The sequence below is a fragment of the Natator depressus genome, chromosome 5 (genome assembly GCF_965152275.1).
Source record: "Natator depressus isolate rNatDep1 chromosome 5, rNatDep2.hap1, whole genome shotgun sequence".
Classification (NCBI taxonomy): Eukaryota; Metazoa; Chordata; order Testudines; family Cheloniidae; genus Natator; species Natator depressus.
The window spans coordinates 24556054-24577690 of record NC_134238.1 but is presented as its reverse complement, the minus strand read 5'-3'; the positions used below and the strand labels follow the sequence as shown (position 1 = coordinate 24577690).

Below are 21637 nucleotides of genomic sequence, written 5' to 3'. Positions count from 1 at the left end.
TGTAATGTGTTCCTTGTGGCTGATTCTATTTAACAAATGATCAGCTGCAATCTACAACTGCTGCAGCTTACACATATTCTTCAAGGACAGTCCACTGTAGAATGCACTGCAGTAATTATGTCAGGTGTTTGCTGTACTTTGCTGTTTTATCAGCTATACTTCTTATATTGGAGTCACAATATTTTGTAAGGCAATACATACCTGCCTATGTTCTTGTCTTCACTTTTACTCTCTTAACCTCACTGTCTCAATTTCTGACATCAAAAGTTGCTGCGATAGCACAAGAGTTTGGGATATAATTCAAATATGCTGTTAATATACTTATTTGTGTTTGATACGGTCACTGCAGTTCTAGAAAAATGTTTTGTTAATCTGAACTGAAGAAGATATTCTAAAGGGCCTTCCTGATTAATTGCTGACTGACAACTTCTTTATATTCTCTAACTATACAATATTAGTTCATATTGTTTTGTCTATCCATTGTTACTCCAAAGCTCATTTGAATTGTGTGAATTACTATTCAATTTCCTCGTGTATATAATTTTAGCAGATCAGCATTTTTCTTACTTTTAATAAGCACCATTAGTATGTTCAGCACTGTACATTACATAGAACTATAGTTCCTGTATCAAAGAGCTTATAATTTTGAGGTCTTTAACTCAAGCAAACTGATATTAATTTTAATAGGAGTTTGCCTAAAACCTCATTAAAAATTAGTAAGGGCTTTAGTATTTTCCCCTAACTTAGACAAACAGAATGGTTCAGATGCATAAGAAACTGGAAGATCAGATGATGGTGAAAATTCATGACTGTGAATTTTTTTTTCTTCAAGTATATGTTGTGATATGTTATATACTTCTGGCAGCACTAACTGACATTGATAGGCTCTGCAAAAGTCGTATTTGAATGAGGGATTTTAAGGAAGGATTTGAATGAAAAGAGAATTGATGTTTGGTGCAAGCACAGGGGGTAGTGAAGATCAAAGCACAAAGATGATAGGGGAAAGATAAAAAGGGCGGTGAAATATACCTCTTTCATATCCTTCCCTCAATACCCACCTCTGCTTTGATGCTAAGTGTCTGAAGTTGGGCCACGTTGAAAATTAAGGGCCGTATTAGAAAATTTTGGGTTAAGTGACTTGCCATGACCAAAGAGAGAGTCCGTATTTAGATAGCAGACAGTCGTAATTAGAGAGTCAGTGAATCGGGTTCTCAATCTTGTGCTGTCCTGCATAGATCATGCACTTCTTTCATCAACACTGATTTTATTTCTGTTTGCTCTCTGTTCAAATGTCTGTAACCAATCTGACTTGCTAAAGGATCCTAGTGAATAGTGACTATGCTCTGTTTGAACCAATGAGTTATTGTACATTACATCACTTGAAAATAATGCAAACAGTTAAAAAATTGCTATCCTAATTATTAATGACTATTTTTGCATAAGCTCAATATGTATTTAAAACAAAGTTCTATTGCTGTCTGTCCTAATTCAGTACATGACTGCTGTGTTGATTGGCCTGTTAAGAGTTACGAAATTACTTTATTTTTTTAAATTAACATTTATTATTCAAAACGTATATAACATTCCATAAATTTGCCTGGCATTTTAAACAGATATTAAAGCTATGGTCATTAATTTGCCATTTACTTATTACAAGTTAATTGCAAGTTAATTCGAAACTGAATTGAGAACACCAAATGTTTGGTGACAAGGAATGGAATAGGGGAGTAGGACTGGAAACCTAGAGGTGACTTTCCTTTACTCTACGGTCCCTTTATCCCACTTGCAATGTAAGGAGGCCTTAAAAGGGTGAATTAAATTTACATCAGTTTTAATGTCCTGCATTCTCCCAGAGTGGTGTACAGAGGCCTTAATGTAAACGAGACTCTGGTCCAAAGACTTATTATGCCATTACTAAATCTCAACCTTCTAGCTTCCTCCCTTCTTCCTTCCTCACAGAGTATATTTGTCTTTGCTCTTCTAAGGAAGGTTTTCAAATTTATTATACATGTTAATGCTGTATGAACAGGTATCTTGTAAATAACTGTCAGTTGGCAAAAAACATACTCAAAGATTGAAAACAAAATAAACTGAGCTGTCAGACATACACCACACCAACCCCTAACAAAAGTTGACTACTTACTGCAAAAGAATATGTACCAATTGGTTCAGGATGTGGGTAAAAAGCACATATCGTGTGGTAATCATTTCTCAAACAACAAAGACAGAAATACAAGTTATTTACAATGATTGTGCTATATTATACTAAACAGACTGTCAGAAAAGATTCAAAGCATAAAAGCTTCTTTTTCAAACCAGAGAAAAAATAATACTGAATTGGGGGGAAATAACTAAGTAGTGTACTTCGGCCAAAGCAGTTCAACATTCTTACTTCAATTTTCAATTGTTAAATTACATTGTGTTCTAAAACTGCAGGAAACAGATTATAGGATCAGAAAAATTGTCACTTAGATTATTACAGCATGGTTATAACAATATCAGCCATCTCTCAAAACTTCTTTTTTAAAATGTTGTCTTATTAAAATAAACAGATCTCCAAATATAAAATTCCACTACAAAGGTTTAATTCACAAATTGTTGCATATAGTATATACAGGACTACCAGATTTTGTAACAGGCACTGTTTTTATTTAGTTGTATTTATTTAGGTTTTTTGCTGACTGTTTTGTGTTACATTTTCTAATGTGGTGGCATTAACTACAATTTAATTTCCACTTAAAAATAATTGCACTGAGATTTCATATGTTGTAGTTATGTATTCTTGATAGTAACATCAGCTGTTCATATACAATATGAAATGTGTTACTGCACTCAAGGCCAAACAAGGATTAAGATTTTCAAGGTTGCACAGGCTTTCAAATGCCAGCAATAGAAAATATTATTTACTCTTACACCAATATGGAGTTAATGTGAAAACATCTGTAACTACATGAACATTTATATCTAATTCTATCATCATAAACTGTCAAAAAACCCCACCCAAATGTATTATAACATTACAAAAAATTGTCAGCAATCATGAGTAAACAAGGTGCATTTTCTTCCATTCTGCCATGTCAGTTAGGGGTACCTTATATTCATCATAATCTGTCTCATCTAGCAAATTCATTTTATCCAACTCTACAAGTTGTTCTGGGGTTGGATCAGTTGGCAAAGGTTCAATCAACGCTTGTTCATATATTGGTTTTCCATTAAAAAAAAGTTCTTTCCAATCACGCATCAATTTAATTGGAATTAGGCTGCAGAAACAAAAGCAAACCAAATTAGTTGTCAAACCAAACTAACAAGTCAGCTATTTTGAGAATTATGGACCCAATTCTGCACCAAACATGCAGCAGAAGTAAACAGGCTCTACACTAGAACATCTGTGACACAGATGCCCTCCCTAAAGACTGTACCCAACCTCCTCTGCAGCTGCTGTCATAGACACAAGGGCCGCTGTATCTCCACATATGTGCCAGTGTGCAGTATTTGGTTGGTGAAAGTGTGTAGTAGCAAATCTATTGTCTCTGCCCCTCTCCCACTCCAAAACTTATATTCTCACTGGGGAAGGACTTATTGCAGGATCTGTGGAGATGTACCCTAGGCTACACAAGAGATGTGGACTCCACATCTAATCCATCCCTTCTGCAGTTTTTCTGCACTCAGAGCCTTCCGCACCAACAAAAGGAGGGTGGCAAGAACTGTCCAGAAATGCCTACTGTACATGCTGATACTAGTTTATGATCATATAAGTAATTCAACCTGATTATGTTTCCATTAGAAAAGAAAGGTATTTATAGAAAATAGCAAATTAAAGTAGATATAAACAAGGAAAAAGTGTTTTTATTATTAAAGATAAAACAAAGAACCTGAACACATCATATGGAGTAATTCCATAGCTGCTAAAAATCAACAAGCTGAGCAACATCAGGAGCACAAAGAGCCTGTATTGAACAGGTGTGCTCAAATTGAAACAGAGTTGTATTATTATCAAAATACATATGACTACCTTATAATTATCTCGCACTTTGTATTTTAAAAAAACCAGCTGTGATTTAATTATATGACCATAAAAGGGCACAACTATAAAATTGCTAGCAAACAGCATCATCATTTTAGAACAACAACTTCATCTATTTGAATTTTCTTCTTTTTAACTACAGATCTGAGATAACTGAGTGTTATGCTATAAATATACTTTGCACATAATACTTTTGAACACTGAAAATAATACTGTTTGCATCTTGCACAAGGAAATGCATGGAAATACTGACAAAATTTACCTCCTGTGGCAGTGAGGATGCTGATACAATCTTGATCTGTATATGTATTTGAAATACCTATATGGTGTATTCACCACTCAGTTCACATATGTTTTATACTAATTTACATTGGAGTCATGGCTGTACATTGACAAGGAAATCACGCACAAAATGCGAATGTCATGTTGAATATTGCAATGCTGAAATACGATTCATATTAAACATCTACTGCGCCATAATATATATTTGCACATTTTTTCTTTAATAACCTTTTGCTCTTACTCTTCTAACATAACAGTTATTCTTTAAAGGCAATGGAATTTTAGATTTATATTCCTGGGGTGAAATCTTCACCACCACTCTAGCCCCTTTATGCGGTGTAAAAAGGCTGGAACAACATAAGGGAGCCCTTAAAGCCCCAAATCTGACCAGGGGAGGTTTCCCCTGGGACAGACACTGTGGAGACAGCTGCAAGACTGCTCTCCGAGGATCATCTCACAAGCTCTGATGCAGGGGGCATGTCAGGGATGGGCCACAATCTGTGGAGATTCCAAGCAGAGCGGTGGTCCTTAGAGCAGCCCAGGAAAGCTGCTGTAATGTAAACAAGCCCCCAGGGTTGTCTAAGTTATGCTATGGGCCATCCAGCCACTGGAGCACCCTAGGATTGGGAGGGCACAAAGATTTAAGCAACTTTAGCCTCCCCCTACTCCTGATCTGTGAGTTCTGTGCTGTGCCTCTTAGAGGACTTTTTTGCTTCTCAATGTAGAGAGAAAAATATGAAATTCATAAGAAGGACATCTTATAAAACTTATACATTATTCATATTTTCACAGTATAAGACTATTAATTCCAATTATACTGAAATGCAGTGGCCTCAGCCTAAGTACAGGGATACCCTACAGTGAGAAAAACAGACATTCAGTCCTCTCCTGGTCCTATCAATTATTCAATTCTCTGAATTCTCATAGTTTCTAAAGTGCTGATATGCACAATAACTGTATAGTTATTTCTTAATAATCATACAGTATGTTAATCTATGTACTCTGTCTCGATAAAAATCATAGTGCAGGGCTCTGCATAATCACTGTATAGTTATTTTTCAGGTTTCAGAGTGGTAGCCGTGTTAGTCTGTATCAGCAAAAACAACAAGGAGTCCTTGTGGCACCTTAGAGACTAACAAATTTATGTGGGCATAAGCTTTCGTAGGCTAAATCCCACTTCATCAGATGCATGGAGTGGAACATACAGTAGGGAGGTATAAATACACAGCATATGAAAAGATGGGAGTTGCACTGACCCTCCCACTTGGTCAGCTCCCATCTTTTCACATGCTGTCAAATTATTTTAAAAAAGATAATTGTGATTAATTGCAGTTTTCAGGGCACTGTTAAACAATAACAGAATACTATTTATTTAAATACTTTTGGATATTTTCTACCTTTTCAAATATATTGAGTTCAATTACAACACAGGATACAAGGTGTACAGTGCTCACTTTACATTATTTGTCATTACAAATACTTGCACTGTTCACAGAATCATAGAATATCAGGGTTGGAAGGGACCTCAGGAGATCACCTATTCCAACCCCCTGCTCAAAGCAGGACCAATCCCCAATTTTTTCCCCAGATCCCTAAATGGCCCCTTCAAGGATTGAACTGACAGCCCTGGGTTTAGCAGGCCAATGCTCAAACCACTGAGCTATCCCTCCCCCCTGTTTATAGGGAAATAGTATTTTTCAGTTCACTTCATAAAAGTACTGTAGTGCAATCTCTTTATCATGAAAGTGCAATTTACAAATGTAGAATTTATTTTTTCATAATTGCACTCAAAAACAAAACAATGCAAAACTTCAGAGCCTACAAGTCCTCCCAGTCCTACTTCTTATTCAGCCAATCGCTAAGACAAACAAGTTTGTTTACATTTATGGGAGATAGTGCTGCCAGCTTCTTATTTACATTGTCACCTGAAAATGAGAACAGGTGTATGCATGGCACTTTTGTAGCAGGCGTTGCAAGGTGTTTATGTACCAAATATGCCAAACATTTGTATGCCCCTTCATGCTTTGACTGCCATTCCAGAGGACATTCTTCAATACTGAGGATGGGTTTTGCTCGATAACATACCAAATGTTATGTAACCAAAAAACAAAAATAAAAAAAAATCTACATTTATAAGTGGCACTTTCACAGTAAAAAGACTGCACTACAGCACTTATATGAGGCGAATAGAAAAATACTATTTCTTTTGTTTATATATTTTTACAGTGCAAATATTTGTAATAAAAATAATATAAAGTGAGCACTGTACACTGTATTCTGTTTTATAATTTCAATCAATATTTGAAAATATAGAAAAACATCCCAAATATTTATAATAAATTTCAATTGGTATTCTATTACTGTTTAACAGTGCAATTAAAATAGTGATTAATCACAATTAATTTTTTTAATCAAGTTAATTTGTTTTGTGGTAATCACTTGAGTTAACAGTGATTAATTAACAGCCCTACTATCTATATAAAGTACACTGTGATCCTTTACAACAAAAGGTTGTACTACAAATATAATATTTTATTATTATTATTATTAATACTTCATGTGCAAAAAAGGTGAAAATATTGAAAAGTATTTCCAGTTTAAAGTAATTAATACTGTGAAGTTGGGATTAATTTTTCCATAGTAACATTAGCCCCAGTACATAAAATATGAGAAACAGAACTCATGATTATATAATAACCTTTTAAATTATATGCTTGTTTTCAATATTAACTACAACTGTAAAGCAGGGCATTCACAAGGGAACATATTTAATGAAATAACGTATCTCATTAATTTTCCTTTCCCTGTATTCTGTTTCTTATATATTTCTTTTCTCTGACTTCTGAAATTTACTTACTTGTTCGTCAACATTCGATATTCTCCTGTTTTGGTTGACAGATCAATAATTTGGTCAATCACTTCCCAACACATGGAATAATGCTTTTTATATCGAGCCTCCGCTCTTTCAGCAGCAATTTTCTCATGTAGGTCTCTTTCTTTGCAAATATGTTCCTCATAATCAATTTTTTCTTGTTTTGCAAGAGCCTAAGGATTTTTTTTCAAAAGCAAACTTTTAAATTAGATTGGAAATTAACTTGCACCGGCATAGCAATAAAAAAAAGTCTAAGCATTTTTAAAAAGACTATGAACTTGCTGAACTTGAGTCAAGAATTGAAAACATTTTTATCAGATTCATTAATCAAATGATATATATAGACTCTGTAAGTCCCTGCTTTTTGCAAAATTGTTACTAATATACTGAAGTAAAGGAGCAAAAAGTTACTTCCCTCATAGCAAATAAAAAAATATTTTCAGTGATTTCTGAAAAAAGCCATTTTAACCTTAAAACTTGGAGAGAGTACATTTGCTATTCATGAAGAACAGTCATGCAGACACTGAGTGAAATCCTGGTCCCAGTATAGTCAATACCAAAACCCCTCTCAAAGTCAATTGGGCCAGGATTTCAGCCATTAAATACATTTTAGAAGGCGTGGCACACAATTTAAACAGCAAGGGCCTAATCTGCAAAGAATTAAGACAAAGATACCGATGCTATTTGAACTTTAGAACCCCCACCTTCCAAAATTTTTGCACATAAATCGGAAAGGAGGAAGAAGAGGTTGGCTATCAGCACTCCCAAGGGCACAGTGGGCCCTGGTGGTCAGGAGGTGTAATTCTGGAGAATTCCTGATCAATACCTACAGACTCCTGGATGCATGAGATTCCTAATGAGAATTAATGACTGAGGGGAAGAAAGAGTGAGGGGACGGGGCTAGAAAGGGTGAATGTGTGAATGCCATGCCCTGCTGTATGCATAACATTTGGCATAACATCTTATTCGGACTTAGGCTCCCAAGTGCTTAAGTCACTTTTGAAAATGAGACAGGCTCCTAAGTCACTTAGGCCTTGCAACACTGGCTGGGCAATACCTGAATACCTTTAAAAATCTGGGCTCATGTATGGGAGGTAGACACAGCTCTGCACAATATATTGAATAATTAATCTTTTACCGCCTCTCTGTCAAGAGCTTCTTGGAACTCTTTCAGTCGTCTTTCTTCATACTGTTTTTCTCTGAAAATTCTGTTCTGCCATAGCACTTCTTTTTCATGCCGAACATGCATGAGTTGTACAGCAATCCTCCGCTCCTGCTGGGACTGTCTCATTAATCGATTAATAAGTTGCTCTTCCCGGTAAGCCTCCTAAAAAAATAAAATATTGTAAACTATGCTAAATAGTGATTAACTATTTCATGGATTTGTGTCAGAAAATTCTATACTCTCAATATAAAATGTTTATTCAAAACAGCATGACAGTCTTCATCTATGCTTATTTAACATACACAGCCTAAAACATACATTTCTATTTATGATGCTATCAGTAATATAATATAGTTATGGTCTTATCACGTAATACATAACCACTTAAAAATCTTTTAATGAGATACTCAACAGAAATAAATTTTCTTAAAATTTTGGCATCTAACATTAATTTTAACACAGACTGAAGAAACTACTATGTACAGACAATTTTGATGTGACTTTTCTGTGCTTCAAATAATTCTCTTTCTAGTTGTAGTGATGCTCACTCCCCAACAACTAGTCCGAGTTTCCCTTTCTTCCCCCAACCCCATCCTACAACTCATATCTAGTTCCAGTTCTCACCCTCTGAAGGTTCCTTGTCCTAATCTACTCCCTTGACATGCACATTCCCTCTGCTTTTTATTCAGGCAGCTTCCTCCCTCACAGTAGAGTGGGGGCATTGAGTACAGGTGACTCTCCATTCTAGTGGTGGACCTGGCCCCAAGATAGCCTGCATCAGCCTGGAGCTTAATTGCAAGGAAAGTCCTGCTCAGCCCTGAGCTGAAGCATGCCTAGCACAGATGGATGGAGTACTGTAGTAGCCATATCAGTCCCAGGACTTTAGAGAGACAAGATGTATGAGGTAATATCTTTTATTGGACCAACCTGTCACCAACAGAAGTTGGTCCAATAAAAAAAAATATCACCTAACCCACCTTGTCTCTCCAGTACAGATGGAATCTTTCAAGAAGATCTAGCAAGTCTCTAGTGAGTATGTGTGGACTGCAATTTTTTAAAGTCTTATAATGACGAATTTGGGTGGATTTTCACAGGGATGGCAACAAGCAGATCCCTGACACAAAGGCACACAACTCCTCCCTTTCCCTCCCCTAAATGCTAAAATGTTGCAAAAATAAGTCAGCCTGATGTAGATGCCCAGCCTGTAAAATTTCAGCCCAAACAGTTAAAGATGGTAAAATTATAATAGGAAGTGTCAGGCAACTGCCTATTATAAATGTTAAGAAAAAAATCATAAAGGAAAAGGAGGACTGATTTTCTGTTTCTCCTTATTATCCTACTTAACATAGGAGTTTAAGGAGGGTTTAGGAGTTTGTCCTTGTTAAATACAGTGGCAACCAAAGTTTGTAGTATCTCCTCATTGACATGCTTACGTTTTCAGCTTCCTTCTGCCCCTCCTCTGTTCTTATGAATTCAGATCTCTGAACTAAATTTTAAACTTCAAAACTTTTCAGCTGCTTCTGCAGCCCAGGCACTGCGCTTTGAGTGAAAGTTGCAGTTTTCCTTTGAAGTCCCATTGTCCTGTGGAAGGGCTTGAAAGGGAAATCACAGATTCCCTCTGCAGCCCAGACACCTGCTCCAGAAGCAACGTACAGCTTTAAAGTTTAGTTTAGAGAACTGTAATTGGACCTTGTCTAAGAGTCCCAATTCAGTTTCTTCAGAAAAGAGGAGAGGAGTGGAGAAAGAGGCTAGAGGGGAAAACTGGAGCACCCGCAGGGAAAAATTAGCGGGTGCTCTGCACCCACCAGCAGCCAAGCTCCTCGCCTCCTTCTTCTCCCGCCAGCACACCGTGTCCCCACTCCTTCCCCTCTCTCCCAGGGCTTCCCAACCCCCGTCCTCCTAACAGCTGTTTGGCGGTGCTAAGGACTTTCCGGGAAGGAGGGGGAGGAGATGGAGAAGAGGCAGGGTAGGGGTGGGGTGGGAAAAGGTGGGGTGGGGCGGGGCAGGGACTTTGGGGAAGGGGTGGAATGGGGGTGGGGCCAGGGCAGATGCGGGGCAGGGGCAGGGCCGGGGGGGGGGGGAGGGGGGGGGAGTCGAGTACCCACCAGGCAGATACCAGAAAATATTTGGAGCAGAAGCCCTGACCTCTGAATTCCCTTGGAACCTCCTCTATTGCTCAAGCTTCTACAAGGGACTGAATCTCTGATTTTAACAAGCTTTCATGAAAGAGTCCCTGAATCAGGAAGAGGGGGTTAGATGGAGGAAGGGTTTCAAACTGAATGGAATAACCATGTTTTAACAAGGCATACATTTTAATGGTGAAGGTAATTAACCACTGGAACAATTTACTAAGGGCTATGGCAGATTATCCAACGCAGGCAATTTTTAAATATAATCAAGATTAGATGTTTTTCTCAGAAACTTCTTGTAGTTCAGACAGGAATTGTTTCAGAGAAGTTCTACAAGCTGTGTTTTGCAGATGGTCAGTCTAGATGATCACCATGTTCCCTTTTGTAGTCTCACCCTCAGAACACACAGAAATGCAGAGAGAAGAGGTGGGAGGGACACATGAGAGTCCAACAGGCACTGAGCTGCACCTGCTGGTGCATCCCATGAGTGGGAATATGCAGAGGACACTCAATAAAGAATTTGTCTTGTTCATGTTTGACACAATTTTGAAATGATTGCACTGTATGATACATAGTCATAAATCACACAAGTGACGTTTTACTATGTTACTAAGGCTTCATTCAAGTAGTCATTTTAAGGGTGCCAATACCTGTAGCCTACAGATTGAGTGGGAGGGTTAATCTATGAAAATAGTAACCTCTCAAGTTTCCTGAGGTTTCAGTAGCATAGTTGGTTATTGCACTTTCCCCTTTGAAAGTTGGCTGCCATTTATGCAGACCTGGGTATAATCACAATTTAATTTAAAATTACTGCAGTGGTGTTATTTTAGCTCCATTCCACCTAATCAGAAAACTGTTAATCAGCTGAATGATTCTATTCAAAGTAGACCCAGAACTAGAATAGCAGTGGTGTTGCTGGTCAGAATTGAAGTGTACTGGCAGCACACAGTGTTGGACCCTGCAGGACTGAAGTCAGGGGCGGGGGAAGGAGTTGCCATTGACTTAAATTGGTGCAGGATCAAGCCCACTTTGTGGAAACTTGTACAGCACTTACTTACTTTATCGGCTTCTTATCAACACTTGTAGCCTCTCCCTTTCTTAAGCACCAAATTCAACACAACAATTAATAGGAAAAAATGTAGCACAATGTAGGAAGAATTAAAACCCATCAAAGCCTAAATGTGAAAGGAGACCTAAAATAAGGTACAGGACAAAATCATAACTTCAGTTTTATATTGCAGCATTTCTAAAAATCCATAGTAAAACACAGAATCACCAAGTCACTGTAGAAAAGATACAATAGGTTCTTAAACAACAGATGGCTTTGTAATGGTGCTCATTTGAGAAAATGTATGATAAGAGGCTTAAAATTATATCTATTTGGGACAACAGTGGCATCCAGTGGCCAAACACATTAATTCTATGTTTATGTATCATACCATACACCTATATATTACTACACGTATTTCATGTATTACTATATTTCTATCTGCATCTTTAATTTAAAGATGAATGGGGCAGCTTCATGCTGCTTTATTTACATTGTCATCACTGTGAAAGGAGACGCACAGAACCCTGAACTCAGGTCTTCGCATGAAAGGCGCTACTTCTTCAAAGACTTATACAAGTGCTTAACTTCACGCACTATGGCTAGTCTCATACAACAAGTGTAATAACACATGGGTATATGGTCAGTGTAGAATAAATATAAAACTATAAAATTAAAGTTACTTTAAGTTTGGTGAAAGAAATATGTGTTGTAAAGAAAGGTCATAATTAGCAAGTGAAAGAAAGGCCTTGAAAATAATGAGTTACAAGGCCAGAAGGAACGAAATAGGGAGGATGTGTGGTTCAAAAAAATAATTAATGAGATAAGGGAAAGTTTCTAAAAAGATAGCTTCTGTCTGATAGGGGAAACTGCAGGTTGTTTTAAATAATCTGTCTTTAAAAGACCCAAATATACAGAGGCTATAAAAATAAAAGACTCAATAATAATGTTTGTGGAACTGGAATCATTTCAGAGAATGCTATCATGGGATGGAGGTCCTGGACTTCAATCTCATACCTAGCAGCCTAAATTTGGCCTCCTATCCTTCCCTATGTCATTGTTACGACATGTACCACAAACACAGGCTCCTCCCCAGCACTACAAATAAGTCTGTCAGGATGTCTCGAGCGATCTGCGATCTTCACATCTGGCAGGCAAGTCATCATGTGGTTCTCCTGGTCATTGCAAACCCAGCTATCTATGTTTCTAATGATCAAATCTCCCATTATTATTACCCATCTCGTCCTAATAACTGGAGTTTCCTCCCATGAAGAGGTATTCTCAGTGCAAAAAGATACCATGACATCATCTGGAAGGAGGATCCCAACTATGGGATCGTTTCCCTCCGCTCCACTTTGATGTTTTCCTTTCCTGAGACTTTCATCCTCCTTAACAGCACAGAGGCTGTCAGACTTGGGGTGGGACTGCTGTCCTGCATCCTGGAAAGTTTCATCTATGTACCTCTCTGTCTCCCTTAGCTCCTCCAGTTCAGCCACTCTGGTCTCCAAAACCTGTACGCAGTCTCTGAGGGACAGGAGCTCCTTGCATCGAATGCACACTTATGCCACCGGCCCATAAGGCAGGAATCATACATGCTGCATTCAGTGCAATAAACTCTGTTGCTGCACTTCTGCCTGCATTCTCTTTTTACTCCTGCAGTTCTTTCCTTTATTGTTGTTTTGTTTTTATTGGGAGTATTTATTGCCTTAAGTTTAAAGAATATTAATGAAGTGTATCTAGCTCCCGCACCCCCACTCTAAACTCCTTCGCAAAACTCCCCGGTTAACTGCTCCTGGTCACTAACTCCTCTGGTCACTTAGGAGTGGGCTTTTTAAACCCCTGTTCTCGCTGTGTAGCCCTGCCCCCGGTTAAGGGTTGATGGGTACTAAAGGACATGGGGATCAAAGCCTCACTAAGAAACTCTCAGCCTTGCCCAGCAGGCTGCTAGCTCAGTACACAGTCCCCCAAACAAACAGACCACGCTATATACTTCAGTCAAGCAGCAAACACACACACACTAAGGACAACAAACTCACCCCAACTCTGAGGCTAAATAAGATTGAGGAGGTTGTGGGGATTAAGGGGAGTAACTGCAAAACCAATTTTGAGACACAGCATTCCCCTCCACAAAGCCAGCCATCTTTGTCTGCTTCCTACCCCTTACCAGCACATAGATCTTGTGCTTAATTTGTGCAAGGACTTGCCAGGGCTGAGCCTCTGCACCTCTAGGCTTGGCAGTTCATAGCCCTGGCAGCTCTGGGCTTGCCGCATCGATTATGAAAGTAAAAAAATTGCTTGAGCCCCAGCACATCTTTCATTACAAATTAAGCACTGCCCAGATCTAAGATCCGGCTAACTCTAATGCAGCCATGCAAGAGGTTTGGGGAATCCTTGCCTCCCCCTACTTCCCAGCACAGCCACTTTAGAAAGTCACAATCTAGTTCTAAATATTTAACAACTTTTACTGAATGCACAAAAGAAAGATTTTAATCATTTAACTTCATTATTATCTGTTTTAAACTTACCAACCTCCCCCTACTTCCCAGCACAGCCACTTTAGAAAGTCACAATCTAGTTCTAAATATTTAACAACTTTTACTGAATGCACAAAAGAAAGATTTTAATCATTTAACTTCATTATTATCTGTTTTAAACTTACCAAGTGACTATGCCTCTTTGAGAGCTAGCCATGTATAAAGTTTTTAAGTTCAACCATTTTTTGGGAAAAGTTTTTTGGGGGCCAGATCTTCAGCTGGTGTAAAACATCTTAGCTTCATTGACTTCAGTTGAACTTCAATGACAGCTTTCACAATTTGAGGATTTAGTATGATTATTTCTCTCTATATATAGCTATATATTTATAGATATAATTTTTCTCCATTTACCTGATAAAAACATCTGAACAGAGTTTGTTCAAAGCCCCCCAAAACAGTAATGTCACCTGAGGGCTAAGATCAAACATGCAAAGTTCCAGCACATCAGTGACTTCCCACTTGATATTCCCAGCTTCCCAGCATCATTACATGCTATAGCAAAACATTTGCCTCTTAGGACTGCTGCAGTAAATCACCCTGACTGCTACCATCATGTAAGAGAAATGTGAGATAAGGATGACATCTCTAGGTTTTTGAATTATAAAAAGTCGAGCTCTTTCTGTAATTCTGGGGGGAAAAATCAGATAGCTAAAGACTGCTGTAAGGGTGCAATTAAACATCAAATTGTTATTTTATTTTTCCATTTAGATACTTGCAAATTGGTAATTCTGCATGCGATACAGCACATTGGCACAAATACCTCACCTCTTGTGCTTCGTGGGCTATTAGCTGTTCCATTAACATCTTCCGTCGTCTTTTTTCTCGTTGCTCCCGGGCAAAACTGTCTTCCTCTAGACGTTTTTGAATTTTTCTTATATATTCATCATCTGAATAAGTGCTCAATAATTCAGTAGTTGTCTGGGCTGTGGTGTCTGGAGCTGTTATGTCTAATTCCTGTATCTGCAAGGTGTCCTGTACAGTGCTAAGAAAATACATGTTGAACATCAAAAGAACGGCTACTTAACCTTACACTAAGTGTGATTCTTCAAAAGGTGTTGTCAATGTGGACTCCACTCTTGGTCACATGAGCCACATGCATATGAGTTTGGATTATTTTGGCCACCGGTGTCAGTTAGGTCCACACCTGCACCCTAAATGTCCTTGTGTCCCCCATTTGAGGGCTTAGCAGGCCCAACCATTCCCTTGCCAGTACAGAATCCCAGAGGATTAGGACTAGACAGGATTGGGGAAGAAGGGTGAGTCATGGAATCAAAATGGAAAACACATCTCAAAGAACCACCGTTTTCGGTAAGGCTAGTAACCATTCTTTTTCCTTTGAGGGATTGTCCATATGTATTCCACTCTTGGTGACTAACAAACAGTTGTCTACTTGGAGGTGCGTAGTAGGATCAGTCTCGAAGAGTCTACCAAACAGTAGTGTCTTGTAAATGTAGTGTCCATTAGCTGCCCTACAGATTTCAGAATTAAGGACATTCTTCAAACAGGCAGCAGAGGCTGCCTGAGATCTGGTGGACTTGGTACATCCTGTCAGCTCACTTGAATGTGGCCAAATGGATGCTGATATGTGCTACAGATCTTTTGAGGTGCCAACCATCCTTTGTTTATAGGCATGGTGAGCCTGTCAGGTATAGAAGGGTACATGATGTCCAGAGTTTGTGAGTTTTCGCCTGCACCATTTCTAATCTGAGCCTGCTGGGCTCTGATTGGCTGCTTCCATGTAGCCTCTCTAGGCAGGCCTAGAGGACCCATCTTCACTGACCCTTTCCTAAAGCACAGTGTAGTAGGACCACAGGGCTTGTATAGCTAAAGTCTCTGCCAGGAGGAATAAGGCTGATAAGATATGAGTACTGGGGCGAGGGAGTGACAGTGAGGGAGAGATACCAAGAAGGATGTTCCCTGTGAAACCTAGGTTGTTTCCTACCATAGACAGATACCTCTCCAGAGACTCTTCCTGATTTCCATTGTGCTACCTAAGGAAGAAGAGTATGGGGGGAAGGGGAGCAGTTTCTATTATACCCCACTGTGGGCAAAGAAAAGGACTACATGAGGGAGGGGCCATCCTGTCAGAGCTCCCTGGCTCTGTTGTGCTTTCCTTAACTGGGTAGGGCATGAAATTGGTACCAGAAATACCTCCTTAACTTTCTGCGGCTGGTGACTTAGTTCTCATCACCCTAAACCTTTCAAGGAAAGTAGACTCTGGTACTGGACCCCAAAATAAATCACTCATACCATATGTTCCCTGGATACCAACATAGTAGGTATTGATACGCTGGGCACCAAGGAACATACTTCCAAGGTTGCCTGTACAGTACCAAAGGATTTGTACTGAGAGAGATAGGGCCTGCAGGTTTCGTGGGTACTGCCACCACTCTTAACTGTGAGTACTGGCGTGCTAGAGGGACCATCTCAGGCTATTTTCGGCCCCTGCACTATTGAGCCTGACACTACTAAGACTTATAAGTTTTGTGCCTCAACTCAGTAGGCACTAGAGAAGGTGATCTATTCTTTGGCTCAGCTCAGGAGTAGTGTTTCTTCCTACCCTATCAGAGGTCACTGAAGCAAGGAGGCGGCAGATGACTGGGGCTTCTTGGTCAGTTTAGCTTTGGGTGGAATCTTGACTCACCCGGGGGCTCATGGAGAAAGACTGACTGAGGTCGAGCTGCCTCCCTCCTTTTGGTGTCCAAGGAGGCTTACATATAGCACACCAAAAGGAACAATTTTAGGAAGACTTCTCTCACTTTTTGAGCCTGTTTAGAGAAGAAATGACATATAGTACATTGTTCAGGAATACGTCCCTCTCTACGTCCCTAGAGTGTCTATTGTTAAGTGGCACTGAAGCTTCACATCAGACACAGGTCTTAAACCTTAGAGATTTTGCTTCTCCCATTTTGCTAGTGCCCATGAATACAGGGTGATTCTAGCTGTAAAGCAAAACCTGACTAAAATAAGATTTTTTTATTATTGTTATTTGTGTTGCCAATGGGCAGCAAGACTAACAATTAACCCTAAATTCACATAATGTGCAGAGAAGAAGGTGCACACCGGAGGGTTCCATCTTCCTCCCACAGGTGCTATAAAGGAACGGATGGATGGTTGGGCACACTCAGTTCTTCATGGCCTCTGGGGCGAGGGCACAGAGTGGGCAGGCATGGCCTCAACAGACCCTGCTGGCCAAAAGAACCTGGTCTTGTGTGCCTAGGGTGCAAGAACACCAAGTGGAATCCTTGTGGATTAATCACTTGAAGATTATATATTGCTTTACAGTAATAAAGTTGCTGCCTCCCTGCTCTGCCCCTTCTGACTAACAAACAGTTGTCCCCTTAGTTCTGATTTTTGGGGAACGAGCTTTTATCAGCTCTTTGAAACCAGTATGTTGTTTTTGTCAGTGTAGCTATTTTTTAAAATAGACAGAGTGCCTATATCTTTAGTGGGTTTGGAGTGGAATTAATTAACAGAGAAAATATTCTGTTTAATATATACAGTGCAGCTTTAATTTATGTTGGTTTTATCATATAGCTGTTCAAGTGGTGTGTTATGTGTTTGAAAGGTATTTTGTTTCCTCAATCTAAAAACCATACCAGAAAAATGTAAGCACCCCAAGTAGAAAGGCACTGAGTAGCTCTTGAAGCCACTTTATATTATTTTCAGTCTCCTGCTAAAGCAGAGGTAGGGCATACCAACAGCAGGTGTCTTTCTTCCAGGGCTTCTTGATGCCCAGTACATACAGTTTCTCAACCAGACAAATCATCTGCTGTTTCTATTTTATTCTGTTCTATTCTACATAGGTTCTTGTACTGTGCTCATCATGGCAGTATCTGAGCACCTGCTTCTATAGCTATTTTATGCAGGCATTAAGGTTCTAGGAATATGAAATTGGAAGCTCCTTGGCAACGCCAAATTAGAGGAAGAAGTTCATGCTGAAAAACATCTTCAGATGACTAGTGAGAAATACAGTGATTAAAATCAATAATTAGATAGCCTGAAACAGCTCTCCTCTGTCGTAATTACACAAAAAGTTGTTCTCCAGTGAAAAATAAAAGTTTTGGAAAAATCAACTAAAAATCAAAAATAGGATACTCATGTGCATAAAATATCTGCCTAAGTATGAAATCCGGAAACATGAATCTTAGTCTATCACGTTTAAGGAATTCTTCGCCCAAGAAAACAGGGGGAACTGATGGCTAAATTAGCTGAACTGATCCCTGTAACCCAATGCATGTGGGCAGTCTCATTGATTCACTGGGACTACTCACATTTGCAAAGTTAAACACATGCTTAAGTGTTTGCAGGATCAGAACTTCAGTGAGGCAAGAGTTCATGTACACTCAGAAGTAGCCCTACCTCATTCAAGCCCCAATTGTCCACAGACTAATGCATTCACTTAACTTTACTTCAGCTTCAAGGAAGTAACTGTGTGCGTAAGTCTGTGCAGGATTAAGGTTTCAATGTACACAGTGAAAGATCTCAATCTCTATGCATCTTCACACATAATGCAGTGACAGTAGGACACTACTACTTTTTTTAAAGTCAGTGTGAATACATGATGTATGTTTTAAACTCTTATTAGTTGGCCAAAACAAATTATCACAGTAGGAAGGCACATGTCCAATTTACAGATTATTTCTGTACAAACATTAAGTTTCTACTCTAAAGCTTTTTTGAGAGAAAAAATGTGGGCTACTTTAAAAAAAAAAAAATGTACTCATACTTTCCAAACATTCATTGAGACAAGACCTGGAAAACACAAGCCTAAAAAGGTGAAAGTTTGAGAAAGTTATAAGCAACTGAGAAAGGCTCTTTAGGGATATTAATTTCTATTTGTCTGACTGCAAAATTTAAAAGTAGAAAATGAGGTATACTTCATAATAAAAATGACAACAGTTGATAGGGAGTGAACAGTTTCATTAATAGAACCACAAAACTAGTGGATATTTCTTTTTTTTCCCCCTGGTGACTACAGTTTCATTGATGTTAACTTGGTGCAAACATTACCTGTCAGTGACTTGGGTGCTACCAGAAGTGGGGCTCTCTTTCCTCATAAATGTCTCAAACTTCTTAATTTCCATGTATACATCCTAGAGAAACAGCACAGACATTTCAATTGTCTTACCTTCCCTAAAACCACAAAAGATGGATTCAACTATTAACAATTTGAATTTGTACTGTAACTATTATATAGAGAATTTTTAATGTCATTTTAATGCCTTAAAACAAATTAGATTAAGAACATATTACGTATCAGCTAGTCCAGGGTGACAGAAGACAAGCTTATGTCATGCTCCTATACACTCACTTCACTGTATTTTTCTCTTTTCCTACATAGAAGTCAATCCATTGTAAAAACAGCATCTGGAGCTTTACAGTCTTCCATTCTGCACAATATAGCTTGCTAGACTACTAAGTCAGTTCAAGTCCTGTGAAGAGTTCATTCCATTCAGGGTTTTTTAAGTATACTGTTCTTTGCCAAGTATGTTGTAATTTGGATTCAGTAGCCCAAACTTAGCCTTATTTTACATCCTGTGTAACCCAACTCATTTAGTAAATTCCAAAAGAGACTAGGACTAACTAAATTATCTCTCTTCCCTCTCCTGTACCCCGCCTCCCGCTGACCGCCTTCAAACTTCTCAACTAGATTTGGTTGTACAGAATGTGAGTCAGGGTAAAATCTGGCCCACTTAGTCTTAAGTACAACATGATCCAAATTTCTGAATGGGAAGCATTCTCCAAAAAGCTTTAAATGTATTACATGCAGTAGTGTAACATAAAAGAATCCAGCAAAAATATCTTCAGTCTTCCTTGCTTTGATATGAGACAGCTACCAGTTCTAAATCTTACTAGTATTTTTGTTGTCAATGACACTTATATATAGCATATTGTAAAAGAGTTAATAAATTACAATGCAGAAGTACAACGGTCACAAATCGTAAGGAAATGACTAAGGGCTTGATACAACTTGCATTAAAGTCAACAGGAATTTTTCCACTGACTTCAATGTGGCTAGAGTGGATCCTAAAATATTACCGAAGATTAATTTCAGGCCTGGTTCTGTACTACTTACTCTGGAAGAACTCTCATTTATGTCAGTGGGAGATTTCCCTAAGTAAAGTAGGCAGGATCAAGCCCTTAGAGGTTACTGGGCCAGATTCACTACTGCATTAGGCCAGTTTTATGCTGATAGAACGAGGAGTACTTGTGGCACCTTAGAGACTAACAAATTTATTTGAGCATAAGCTTTCATGGGTTAAAGCCCACTTCATCAGATGCATGCAGTGGAAAATACAGTAGGAAGATACACACACACACACACACACACACACACACACACACACACACACACACACACACACACACACACACACCACATGAAAAACTTTTGTAGTGATAATCAGGATGGCCCATTTCAAACAGTTGACAAGAAGGTGTGAGTAACAGTAGGGGGAAAATTAGCATGGGGAAACAGTTTTTAGTTAAGTAATGACTCATCCACTCCCAATCTTTATTCAAGCCTAATTTAATGGTGTCCAGTTTGCAGATTAATTCCAGTTCTGCTGTTTCTCGTTGGAGTCTGTTTTTGAAGTTTTTTTGCTGAAGAATTGTGACTTTTAGGTCTGTAATTGAGTGTGCAGGGAGGTTGAACTGTTCTCCGACTGGTTTTTGAATGTTATAATTCCGGACGTCGGATTTGTGTCAATTTATTCTTTTGCGTACAGACTGTCTAGTTTGGCCAATGTACATGGCAGAGGAGCATTGCTGGCACATGATGGCATATATCACGTTGGTAGATGTGCAGGTGAACGAGCCTCTGATAGTGTGGCTGATGTGATTAGGTCCTATGATGGCGTCCCCTGAATAGATATGTGGAAACAGTTGGCAAGGGGCTTTGTTGCAAGGATAAGTTCCTGGGTTAGTGGTTTTGTTGTGTGGTTGCTGGTGAGTACTTGCTTCAAGTTGGGGGGCTGTCTGTAAGCTAGGACTGGCCTGTCTCCCAAGCTGTGAGAAAGTGAGGGATCATCCTTCAGGATAGGTTGTAGATCTTTGATGATGCACTGGAGAGGTTTTATTTGGGGGCTGAAGATGACGGCTAGTGGCGTTCTGTTACTTTCTTTGTTGGGCCTGTCCTGTAATAGGTGACTTCTGGGTACTCTTCTGGCTCTGTCAATCTGTTTCTTCACTTCAGCAGGTGGGTATTGTAGTTGTAAGAATGCTTGATAGAGATCTTGTAGGTGTTTGGCTCTGTCTGAGGGGTTGGAGCAAATGCGGTTGTATCTTAGAGCTTGGCTGTAGACAATGGATCGTGCGGTGTGATCTGGACGAAAGCTGGAGGCATGTAGGTAAGTATAGCGGTCAGTAGGTTTCCAGTATAGGGTGGTGTTTATGTGACCATCTCTTATTAGCACTGTAGTGTCCAGGAAATTGACCGCTCATGGGGATTGGTCTAGGCTGAGGTTGATGGTGGGATGGAAACTGTTGAAATCATGGTGGAATTCCTCAAGGGCTTCTTTTCCATTGGTCCAGATGATGAAGATGTCATCAATGTAGCGCAAGTACAGTAGGGCATTAGG

At 39.1% G+C, this 21637-nt stretch overlaps 1 protein-coding gene across 1 annotated transcript in view; it reads right to left on the bottom strand.

Moving 5' to 3' along the window:
• Positions 1-2674: 2674 nt before the first annotated feature.
• Positions 2675-21637, bottom strand: part of LOC141987270 (sperm flagellar protein 2-like) — a 38410-nt gene continuing 19447 nt past the window's right edge. Inside the window, exons 6-10 of the mRNA XM_074952471.1 lie at positions 19068-19150; positions 14820-15036; positions 8317-8505; positions 7164-7351; positions 2675-3260 (exon numbers count right to left, since the gene is read on the bottom strand). Coding sequence (XP_074808572.1) covers positions 3038-3260; positions 7164-7351; positions 8317-8505; positions 14820-15036; positions 19068-19150 — 900 coding nt within the window. The 3' untranslated portion in view covers positions 2675-3037. The remainder of the gene's footprint in view (positions 3261-7163; positions 7352-8316; positions 8506-14819; positions 15037-19067; positions 19151-21637) is intronic.